This window comes from Mastacembelus armatus, chromosome 11 (genome assembly GCF_900324485.2).
Source record: "Mastacembelus armatus chromosome 11, fMasArm1.2, whole genome shotgun sequence".
In the NCBI taxonomy this organism is placed as follows: domain Eukaryota; kingdom Metazoa; phylum Chordata; class Actinopteri; order Synbranchiformes; family Mastacembelidae; genus Mastacembelus; species Mastacembelus armatus.
Genome location: NC_046643.1, coordinates 21,206,395 through 21,218,411, shown reverse-complemented (window position 1 = coordinate 21,218,411; position 12,017 = coordinate 21,206,395). Strand labels below are relative to the sequence as shown.

At 43.6% G+C, this 12,017-nt stretch overlaps 1 protein-coding gene across 1 annotated transcript in view; it reads right to left on the bottom strand.

Annotated features, from left to right (window-relative positions):
- Positions 1 to 12,017, bottom strand: part of col14a1b (collagen, type XIV, alpha 1b) — a 103,139-nt gene that overhangs the window by 32,358 nt on the left and 58,764 nt on the right. The window contains 10 exon segments of the mRNA XM_026300943.1: positions 3,077 to 3,186; positions 3,418 to 3,560; positions 3,777 to 3,915; positions 4,206 to 4,244; positions 4,330 to 4,494; positions 4,743 to 4,886; positions 6,628 to 6,751; positions 7,748 to 7,887; positions 9,597 to 9,671; positions 11,431 to 11,580. Coding sequence (XP_026156728.1) covers positions 3,077 to 3,186; positions 3,418 to 3,560; positions 3,777 to 3,915; positions 4,206 to 4,244; positions 4,330 to 4,494; positions 4,743 to 4,886; positions 6,628 to 6,751; positions 7,748 to 7,887; positions 9,597 to 9,671; positions 11,431 to 11,580 — 1,229 coding nt within the window.

Below are 12,017 nucleotides of genomic sequence, written 5' to 3'. Positions count from 1 at the left end.
CTAGGATTTAAAACGAAAGCCTTCAGAGTCCAGTGCACAGTCCGGAACTGGGAGCAAACCAGGAGAGTATGTGGAGCTCAAACTAAAAAAGACGTCCCTGAGTGACCCTCGTATTTCTAATTACCCCTACAGGTAATAATGTCCGGTGCTAAGCTGTGAGGAGGACGAGACAGTGCCTGTGAGCTGCTCCTCACCTTTAACCCTCCAGTCCTGATACTGCAACTGCTGTCGGTGACTGTTTTATGGAAGATGGAGTGACACGCACATCTGCACCCTATTAACCTTCTTCTCTAACCACAGCCTTACGTGGCAGACCGTACAGACCACAGAGCTCCTTGAGGCCTGTGATTTGTGATACTGGGCCCCATAAATCAAATCAGACTTGATTTGACTTGGCAGGAAAAAGAGAGAGTTAAGAGTAGTTAAAAGAAGAGAAGGAATTACTTTTACTGCTCAGCATCCTCAGATGATTATAGTGTACAAACCCTCAGTACTTTGTAATAATGAGATTCATTTCCAGGCTGTAATCAGACTGTCAGTGAAGATGCTAGCTCGTCTGACAGTTTGGTGTCTGGTTAATGTGCTGCTGCATCTGGAGTTGAACACTGACAGACGTAAAACTGAGAAGAGCCATCATTACCGTTTTATTCCGCCGACTGAACTGCTGAACCTACACTGTAAATCCTACTGGAGAAACTCTTTGCTTCACCCATCAGAGAAAAAAAAAACACTTTTATATTTATACAGATACTTGAAATCTTAGATATTTTACAGTGTGATCGCTAAATAGTGATAAAAGTTGTAGTAGAGTTCCTATTTAGAAACTATACATAGCACTGGTAATTAAAGCAGTGGTGTTTTTAATAGGTTTCTCTTTTTTTTATGATTCTGTAGGAAAATGTTCTTCATGTCTTGTATGAAAGGTGCAATAAAAATAACACTGTTTGTACTATTATCAGTAGGAGCAGTAGTAGTATAGCATGAAACTCTGGCTGGAAGGTCTTACACAGTGTTTGTTTACCAACTCCAAAATAATCATCTAATAAGAGTAAAGTGAAGTCTACTCAAACAAAAAGTGTATTCTCTCCAAAACAAATAGTAATTGCACCAACATAGTAGTAGTAGTACAGTACCAGTCCTACTATCAGTTATTCTAAGTTTTAGCTCTGGTGTCAGTAACTTACTAGTCTGATTAGAGCGGTGTCTGGTCTGTGTGTTGAGTTTAAGTTCACTGTTGCTGTGAAAGTTGTTGTAAATATCAGGGTGACAGGGAATGACTTATTCAGCAGGTAAACAAACTCCATGTTGGAGTAATGAATATTTCAGAGGGAATCCTAAGACATAACAGGGGCAGCGGTGTCACTGCATATTGTGGAGCACTGCAAAAACACAGGTGCAGTCTGAAAACCACCAGGGCTGGACTGTTAAAAAACCAGAGCTCACACACCTTTGAGGAGATTGTGCAGGCTGATTCAACAGGATTGCAGTTCTTACCAGTAAAGCAGGGGACGGTTAAATGTGAGCTAATTGGTGCAATCATGAAATTGGGCAAACATGATGAAGCATTTTTGATCTGTAATTTAAGGTGTCTGAAGGCTTCAGTGCAGTCTCACAAAAATCATTTCTGATTTTTTATAAATGTGGCTGCACCTCTAAACAAAAAAAAAATACCCGCGGTTCAAATAACGTGCAGTCACGGCAGCTTACTCTGTATCAGAAAAGCAAAACGTAAAGCTGCAGTCAGAGTATCTGCTGCTGTGTGTGTCTGTGTACACATGCACAGCCGGTGCAGAAGCCCCACTGACCCGCATTAGCACTGCAGAGTTAAAATAATACAAATCCTGTGGAGTGTGTGAAGCAGCGTGGGCCTATCAGTCAAAAACATTTCAGTCCAAGATGTCAAGAACTACAGTGAGGTATCTGACAACAGGAAACCTGGGAGATTATCTAATGAATGAGGGGTGTTAGAACATCTGAAGAAAAACTGAACCTGTGAAACATATACGAGACCATTTAGTCTTCAAAGTACGATAAGACGGGACAAATCGGCAAAGTTACGCATTTTTACCCAGAGGAGTGTTAAATTATTGATGTCCTGTCATCCATAATCACACAACCCTATACGAACATCTCTAGACTTGTCAGCCAGGTACTGCCAAAGCTGCTCCTGTAGGATTATCAAACCCACTACGTATGCAGCGGCAAAGACTGACAGGCACACAGACACAGAGCGAGCAGAACAAAAGGTGAAAAGGTAAGCAGGATAAGCTCTGCTGACAGCAGGCAGACAGAAACCACTGCAGATCAGTCGGTGATTCCCTCAGCACTGACACACTGACACTAACACAACGGGATCGAGCAGGTTCAGGCTCGGGACGATACTCGGCTCCAGTCGGCCCGTCACGACTCCACGGGCCCAGAGCTCGGCGCGGTTTGACGTAGGAGAAGGATGAATGCCCGGAAGAAATGAGCAAACAAACAAATCAATGCAAAGGACAGACGTCCACACCGATCGACCAAAACCAGCGGGTCAATAGTCTGAGTGAAACAGTCACTCAGTTCATGTTGGGATGTGTCGAAACCAGTTTGTCAGGCCATTTGTCAATAAATCAACAGGTTAGTAAGCAAATTAAATTAGTTGGCAAACATTTCATGTCTGCTCAGCCAATTATTCAGAATGCAACTAAAAAATTATTGATAATTGATTCAGCACTTTAGCCAAAATGTTTGTGTTTTCTAAAATATATTTCAAACATAAACCGACACCTGGTCCAGCAGGTGTAAGTCACTGCTCATTCGCTCTCGTCCAACAGTGAGAAAGAAAGAATAACGACAGGACTAGAGGATATTTCCTCCAAACTTCATCCTTCTTTGTTCGAATTAGCATTAGATTAGATTAATCACCACACAAGCATCGTAATCATCAACCTAAGATCAATATATACGTTTTAGAAAATCAAAGTTTTAAGTCTCATGTTAAAAGCTGCAGTTAAAACATTTATTTGTGCTTATGTCAGTGTGGAGCTCCAAATGTTTCACCGACAGGTGAGCAGGACAGAACAGGACTGGCTCAGACCTTGTGGAAGCTGCCGTAGAAGAGTTTTCTGATTTCTGGCCCTTCAAACGTGACTGTCTGAAACTCTCCTTTGTAGTCGTTGTTGAAGAACGTCAGAGTCTTTCCTCCGTCTGCAGGAAGACACAAAACATAAATGAGAAAAATGTAGACAGGACAATATAGTAGAGACACCATCTTCATATCCAGTTTTTGCTGGACATCAATTTCATAAACCTGCTTTTACCTGAATGTCTCATAAAGCTCCTGGTGTTTGTTACATTCACTGAACTAAAGCAAAGACAACAAAGAGGAATAAATGTTCACGTGGATTCTTTTTCTAAACTACATCCTGCGAGACTCACTGTCCAGGATGACGCCCACCATCGGCTCATTGTTCTTGTTGAGGATCTCCCAGAAGGCAAAGGGCTCCTCCGGTGTGTCGGGCAGGAGCCTGAACAGCAGGGTGATGGTGTAGTCAGAGGGCAGGCCCTCGGGGTGGATGTACCTGTAGGCCAGAAACAGAACATCACGTTGTGGTTTTAGACATAAAAGCTCGTCTTTGTTGACAGAAGCCATTTGCTGCCCTTTTATCTAACTCTGAAAAACCTGCCATGAAGTCTATTGTGTGAGATCCATGCAGCCATTAGCAATACAGCGATCAATAAGCAGGTGAGTGGAGACAGAATATTGCAGTGACAAATGTGAATATGTGCGTGTGCACCTGGTTGGCTGAGCCAGCAGAGCATCGCTGTGCAGGTGGAAAGAGGGGAAGGTGTTGAAGGTGCCAGGTACCATGGAAACACCAGACATGCTGCTGTACCGACTCTCCACCAGCCCAAACAGCTCCATCATACGGAAACCTGTCGACAGATGGCAGGAATTTAACTTATTAACATCACATGAAATTAGAGCTGGGACCGGCTGATGATTGAAGTCTGAAATCCCAGTTTATCCTTTCATGAAATGAACCCTTTGATTTATTACGTCTGCATAAAGAGCTAACCCCCTGGAAGAGATAAATCAGGATACTGTATCTACTGTTCTGGTCCTTTCTACTCTGCATACAGCGTGAACACATGGAAAAGGCCACTACTCCTTTCTATTGGAAAGAAAAGGCCACTGCAGTGAAGCGTCATGTCTGGCCTCCTACCTGGTGTCGTGCTGCCGCTCATCGGTATAGATGGACAAGCTGGGAAAGAAAACAAGACATGCTCCGTAAAGATTGTCGACACTGAAATCAGGACCTTCCAGCACCACAGGCTCTAGTTACTCACTGGCAGTGGCAGCTTCACACACGAACGTCACCAGTTTCTCTTCGATCTTCTTGAAGGCGTCCAGGTCGTCCACGAAGAAGACGTGTCTGTCGCTGGGTTTACTGGCGATGCTCACCAGCTCACCGTAGTCCGCATCGGCAAAACCAATGGCAAACACGATATAACCTTCCAAAGGACGACAGACAGGGAAAAGACACCTTCAGCAGTAATAAACAAAGATGTTGGACCTTTGTGTCAGCGATGATTTGTCATTCAGTGCAAATATTATGAACGAATTTAGTTCTGCTGTTTGTTTCTGTTCACGGTTCATATGTAATAATTTAAATTAAAATGACTACACAGGTTCAAACAAATCCTGAACTGGACGTCTGGGACTTTACTCCTCATGTAAAACTCTAATCAAGGGGTCTGACCTTCCATCTGCATCTCCTTGGAGACCTTGTTGACGTCATCCTGGGATCGACCGTCGGTCAGGACCACGAGGACGTTGGGGATCCCCCTCCTGACGCCTCCCTCTGGTGTGAAGATGTTTTCCTTCACATGCTGGATGGCCCGACCTGATTGGACAGATGGCGTCAGGTGACCCAGTAAATTCAAACTAAAATAATCGTTTTTGCTTGAGTTGAAAAAGTCAGGAGTTGATCATTTAGCAGGAAGTTGCTGTGTGACGTTAAACTGGACTCCAGAGCATTTTAAATGATTTAAAAATGGCGAAGGTGTCAGAGACAGACTGGACGTTACACATGAGAAGAGAAAGAGCCTCTAAACAAAACGCTGCCTCATCTTAGTCTGTTTAACCTTTTCTAAGTGCTGTTGAGGGGCTGTAGCAGCTTGATTTGGTGCCAGTTAAATGGCCGAGTGTGAACTCCACTCAGCAGTGACCTTTGTAGTCAGCGAAGCTGCTGCTGCAGTGGAAAATGTTTGTCCTCCGTTTGGCAGCTGCTGTTCCCTCCGCGGCACGAAGCCAAACCTGTGACGAGTCACTGCAGAGGTTTGATAGATGAATTTCAGGTTTTGCACGAATTAGCTGCTGTTTGTCATTACGGGATGAAAACCTGAGGAAATAATTTAACACTTAGTGCAACAAGTGATGGAAAACACACTGGTCAGAAGAAGCTCCCAGCAGAGACGCCACAGGCCCAACAGCAAGAACAACAACAGATCTGTCCACCTTCAGTCAGGGGCCAGATCCACATCCAGGACCAGTGGTAGTACAGGACCAGCTGAAATCCCAGACTACTAGTTTTAACTTCAGGGGGCATTTTTGGACTGGTACAGATGATACTGGTCTGGTCTGGGATGTGAACAGTGAATAAAAGGAACCACCAACACCTGGAAACATCCTAATGTAGCTTTAGCATCAGAACAATGAAGATCTTGGGATTTAGATAAAACACTGGCACAAATGTCTCTAGTGTAGGAATGAGAAATGAATTAAGGTCATTTAATTTATTCATTAAGCAAAACTGCAAGTGATTCTGTGGTTGCAGCTTCTTAAGATGTGCAGGTTTTCTCTGGTTTATATCATTGGGTTTGATCTATTCCATGACATACTATTAACAGAAAAAATAAAACATGCAATGAGAATATTTAAAAAAAAACACGACTTCTGCATAGTGAACACAGCAGAAATAACCACTGCCCTGCTGGTTGGTATCAAATCACTTGCACCATGCAGGTATTTTAAATACAGATCCGGTGATCGAGTCCTCTCCAGGCCTGTGGGGACACCAGGATATTCATAATTGCAGTTTGCAGACTGAGATGACTGAACGCTCTTAAAGTCCCAAAGTGTTACTTCCTGATTTAAAGCAGGGTCAGTGTTTCACAGTGTAACATTAGCGGTGGCAGAACTCTTCCTCAGCAGTGACACTGGTACAAATTTGTTTTCTGCAGTCTGGTCCCTGCAGGACAAACTGGCTGCACCGCTTTGTAAAGGCTGATTAATGACTGCACCTCCCACTGCTTCCCCACTGACTTCCTCTCTTCAGAAAATACTGGCCTCTGTGCGCCCGTACAGGATTGTAGGTGTAAACACAAATTGCATTGGGAGTTCATGCATGTTTCTTTGCTCTTTAATAAGTATTGATACTACTACACTCTTTCCTCACACGGGTGTTGATCAGAGCTCTAGAGATGATTTCTCCTGGGGAACCTTTGGATTCTATCTGCTGCAGTTTCAAATCTGACATCTCTCATACGATTCCTGATATTCCACCAGACTGCAATAACCAGTCCAGCCATCGTTCAAAGATGCGTTTTCTTCTTCATGCGGTGTTTTTCCCTTCCAGCTCTCACCTGTCTTGGTGTTTCCTCCCTTGTAGGAAATCCTGTTGATGGCATCCAGCAGCTGCTCCTTGTCTCTGTACGAGTTCAGCTTGAACTCGGTCCGAGCGTCGTCGCTGAACTGGGCGATGGCCACCTGTCCAACAGGAGCACGGCCAATCAGTGACAGAGCCATAACAGCAGAGTTTCACAATGAGGAAATAAATACAGATTTTCACCTAAAGTACAAACAATAACAGTAAAATAAAGGGGCAGATCCAAAATCAACGGGGCTGTGACTGAACTGAAAAGGGAAACAGTGACAACACAGAAACAAACCAAGAAGAAGAGTTGCTCTCTTGGCGAATTGGCCACCTGGGAGCAGGAACATCCTTCATTTTTACAAAACAAAAACATAAATGGGAGCAGCTTGGCGGAGCTGATTGTAACAGTGCTGGACTCAGACGACTGTAGGACTCAACTGGGTTTGGACCACCTGGGACGCACAGGAGGAATACTGATCGTATGTAAATGAGTGTTAGGATAACACAGTGTGTGTTAGTTTGTCCTAGAAAGTGGCTTTGTGCTGCAGCTGTGAGTGATTTTAGAGGTGACAGTGAAGTTAGTTCAAAGTTAGAGAGAAGAATAAATCTTTTAAAATCTTTTAAATCAACTTTAAATGAACTCAGGCTTTGGACCGTTGTTACTGACACCAAATACACAACAAATATTTGACTTTCTGAAATAAAAATCAGAACAATTCAGATTCATGCAGAAACACGAAGTGAGTCCTTGTAGATGTGGTTCCACCGGTTATATCATGAGCGTACAGTTGTGGCGTGTGCTATTTAGAGAACAAAACACAGTCAATACTGCAGTACTCAGGGGACTACTACTGTCACCCTCTCTTCTTACTCCGTCTCTTCTGCTGAGGCAGAGCAGGCAAGTCACCAAAATACAGAATGAGGCCAAGTACGTGCCTCAGGAAAACCCAATTTTCCTGGCAAAGTGCAGCTTTGCCATGTTCCCAAAGGAAAATCAAGCCCCATCTCTGGTTGTTGAGTCGTATGTCTGCACAGTTTCACGAGCAGTGATGAGACAAAACTAAATAAAACAGCAGTCGAGGGCGACATCCTGACCGACTCGGTGGTACCTGTGTGCCGTCCGGGCCGATCCGGTCCAGAGCTCCGGTGGTGCTGTACAAGAAACGGATTATCTTCAGGAAGTTGTCATCACCAATGCTCCAGGAACCATCCACCAGGAAGACCAGGTCGGCTCTGGCTGCCTTACAGACTGGACAGAGGGGAGGAAAGACAGGTGAGGAGGAAATAGCAGCGTGTGAAGGAAACACCTGGCAGCTTCCTGTCCTCATCTGCATTCAGAGGCCGTTTGAAAACAGGACGGACAGCAAACGCAGTGATTTATTTACAAATCTGTTTTCTTCATTATCTCGTGTCCCTTTTATAGCAGTGTGGATATTTTAGCTTATATTCCCCAGTGAAATCACTGAAATGTCAGTGCATGTTAGAGGAAAACACCAAAGGAACGAGGAAGAAAGACTGAGGCAGAGAAATCTCATGTTTGTTCATTTCATCTGAGGCAAACTGAGCATCTCTGAATACAAATATTAAGAGTGTTACAGACATTGATTTTGGATCGTTCAGGGGTCGGTGGTTCAGCGTGCGGAGAGGAATATTGTGGAAGCAACAATTTGATGATGTGCCGGTTGGCTGCTCTTTTATTTGAGAGGATTTCGTGTATTTCTGATTCCTTTTGCTGTTTTCTTTGTTTTATTTGTCTCTAGTTTTAAAAACTCTGCCTTCATTTCTCTTCCAGCACAAACAAAAGAAGCAAACTATTTAATTATTACGGATGACGACTGAGAAATAACAGAAAATCAGCTTTTGAGTGAAGTAAAACTTTGATCGATTAGACTTGAAGAGGTTGCGACTTCTAAACGATTCCAGCTCATTAAATGCAAAACACAGAGCTGCCTCTGTCGCTCGCAGCTCCACCAATTTCTCATCTTAGAAAATCACATCGAAGGGTCAGCTGGTGGCCCATTGATCCGCACTCATCCGCTCTTTGTTCACGGCAAACATCTACTTGATAAACCACAGCAAGACTAATGTTCTTGAACAATAAAAGCCCACCCTGCACATGGCATTAATTACGGCTCCTGAGGGCAGAAGGGCCGGTATGGATTGATTCAAGTTCTCAGTTTGGTTCCACGCTCTGCTGTTACGATAAAACCTCATTAGTCCACAGGCTCTGGCAAATATGAGATGGAGGGACTAAGTCGTGAAAAGAGAAGAAAGACTGTAGATTTTCACATCTCTCCTCTTTAAGTCCAGTTATTAGCATCTTCAGAGAGACAGAGACTAAAGCTGTGATGCTAAAGGGTTGAAGCTGCTTTTAAAGCTCAGATAAACCTAAACACATAACGACACTAAGAAGAAATAACTGGAAAAAGGCAAATGCATGTGCAGCTCGGTACAAACACACACACAGCTGATGGTGTTTTTCTCTGCGCTCAGATCCAAAATAACTCGACAGTGTTTTCAAGATAAAACTGCTGATTCTGTGGTGACACACGTGTGAAGGATGTGACTGTGGAGATGACAGTTCCTGTAGAGCCAAGCCACAAAGTTCGCACCTTAAGTGGCCTTTGTTTTCAGAGCTGCAGATTTATCTCTGTAATTATGTCTTAAATCTTGTGTGTGTGTGTGTGTGTGTGTGTGTGTGTGTGTGAGATAAATGAAACTGAACCTTGTCGTTCGTTTATTCACCCTATGCAGATTTTTTCAGCCTGTTTTCATGCCTGAATATAAAATTACAACAAATCAGTAAACATTAAACTCTTCTATACCTCTAGTGACTGCAACTTAATCCTGACATGAATTAAAATAATGTCCTTATATTGTAAACGTTGGTAAAAGTAGATCATTAAGATCAGCATGTCAACAACAACAACAATAAATGAATGTAAAATTATCTCTTACCTTCCTTGGCAGGGGGGATTGTGGGTAGCGGGGTGGTGGTAGGGGGCTTGGTTGGTGCTGGGGTTGGGACGGGTACTGCACAGTCAGAATAAACAAGGCACACCCACACACACACACACACACACACACACACACACACACACACGTACGACATGAAAACCTGCTATTATAGCCACATTCATCATAAATCAACCAGCACAGGCTGCGTCCCCCTGGAATTAAAGTTCCCCTAAGACAGAAACAGTAAAGACCAAAAACCAGCTGGAGACGAAGCCACAGCTCACATGGTCCATACATCACATCCAGCCTGGGTAAAGCACTGCACTCAGCTCTGGGGCTCCAGCCCCTCTATAATTTGGTAATTTGATGACAGCATCAGTCAGGGGCTGAATCTCTCTCTAGCTCTATCTGCTTTCACCTCTACACCTTTATTCTTTGTGGGTGGGGGGGGGGAGAAAAACAAGATAAAGCGGCTTCGCCCTCTGAAGCACTCAGGGTTTATTCGCTCAGTGCCATTTAGACAGTAAATCTACCTGAGGTTGTGAATTACTCGTGATGGCAGGTAGGGAGCGTTGGGTAGCGGCTGCCTGCAGCGATGAAGATAGTCATTTGGGGATAAGGCTCAGGCTTTCATTTGCATCAAAACAAAGCAATAAATCACTGTGGATGCTCTGCAGAGCTACAGTACAGAGGGGAGCAGCATCAAGCAAACAAGGACCTGGGAGGAAAATCTTCCTTCTTTATTATATCGCAGTGATTATGTCTGTGTCCAGCCTTCAGTTCCTCTGTTCGTCTCCTGCAGAACTCCTCTCTCACTTCCTGTACCCTCCCTGTTTTCTTTGTCCTCGTGTCATTCACCTCGCTACAATACAGAGAGGAACTCGCAGGGACTCTAAATCCCTCAAAGGTAACGCACCTCGTAATTGTCTGCCAGTGGAGACTTTACAAATCAGTGAACACCTTCGAATGCAAAACTATGCGGAAACATAATAACTCCCACTAAAGCGTGACGCTGTAGGTGTGATGTTTACGTGGTTAAATGCTGCATACTGATGTGCAGTGAAACAAAGAGCTGCCTGCCAGCGGATGACAAAACAATGAAAATCTTTAAAACACAAATGTAAATTTCTGTCTCCTGCTGAGTTAAGTTCTTGCTTTGTTAGTTACACACAAAGGCAGCAAATTATGTTAGCAGCTATAACGTTAAAGTGAACAATCAACTATTGGTGCAAACCTGATTTCCAACAGCAGAAATAAACCTTAAAAACTCCATTTGAAGGTTCGACTGCACACTGGCTCAGTGGAAATAAAGGACAAAGAGACTGAAAGGAGGGAAGAGGATTCAGCTCTCAGGGTAAAAGGTGTTTCATGTCAAAGACGGTGCGGTCAGTCTGCGGTAATGTTTCTGCTTTATTGTTGGTATGACACATCCACGGGCACCATCCCACCGTTTTCAGTCCTCTCACTGTGGTCTGGATAAATCAGCTTGAGACAGATCATAGGTACGGCTCTATGACAGATGACTGACAGGTCTGTCTGTGCCTCAGACTTTAACAAGCACCAAACTGCACAAACACTCACTGTCCTCGGTCAATTGTCTGTTTTGAATCAGAACGAATAAATAATTTCAGAATATACAATGAGGCACCGTTTTATGACTGCACTGGCTGCTCTATTTATGTGTGAGCTGAATCACTTCTCTAGTCTGTGCTCATTTAAATTTCATGGTGGAAACTGATCGTGCAAAGTCTCAAACTAACAAGCACCTTTAAATTTTAGTGTGTGTGTGTGTGTGTGTGTGTGTGTGTGTGTGTGTGTGTGTGTGTGTACTTACATGTCTTCTCAGTAACTGTGACTGCAGGTCCTTCAGTCCCGTCCTGCAGCTGAGCATAGACACTGACCTTGTACTGTGTGTTGGGGTTCAGGTTGTTGAAGCAGTGTCTACTGGCCCCTCCACCCAGCTTGGTCTCCTGCTTCTGACCATCTGAAGTAAAAACACAAAGATTACCTCGTCTCACGGTCAAACTCTCCCTGTAGCTTCTGATGTTTATCAGCCACATTATGGATTTTGTTCAGCTAAGACCAAGACCAAGACCAAGTCCAGCACTGCATGACAAACTTAGTTTAACATGAAATCACTCCTCACATTTATCTGAAACATCTAAAAGTACAAAAACTATATGTATAGTTGAAGTCTGTGTACAGTGAGTACACAAATCTTTGGATCAAAACACACACAGCGACCACGTTACACAAGAATATTATTAATCTGTGTCATATATTTCGTTTTTTATTTCCCTTTCTTACCAGAACACTGAGAAAACAATCGTTCTTAAGGTGATTGAAGGGATTCACTGTTTTTCTTTTACCCAGCGTGGGTGTGTTTTTGTGAGTATTTCTATTTTAAACTACTTTAAACCT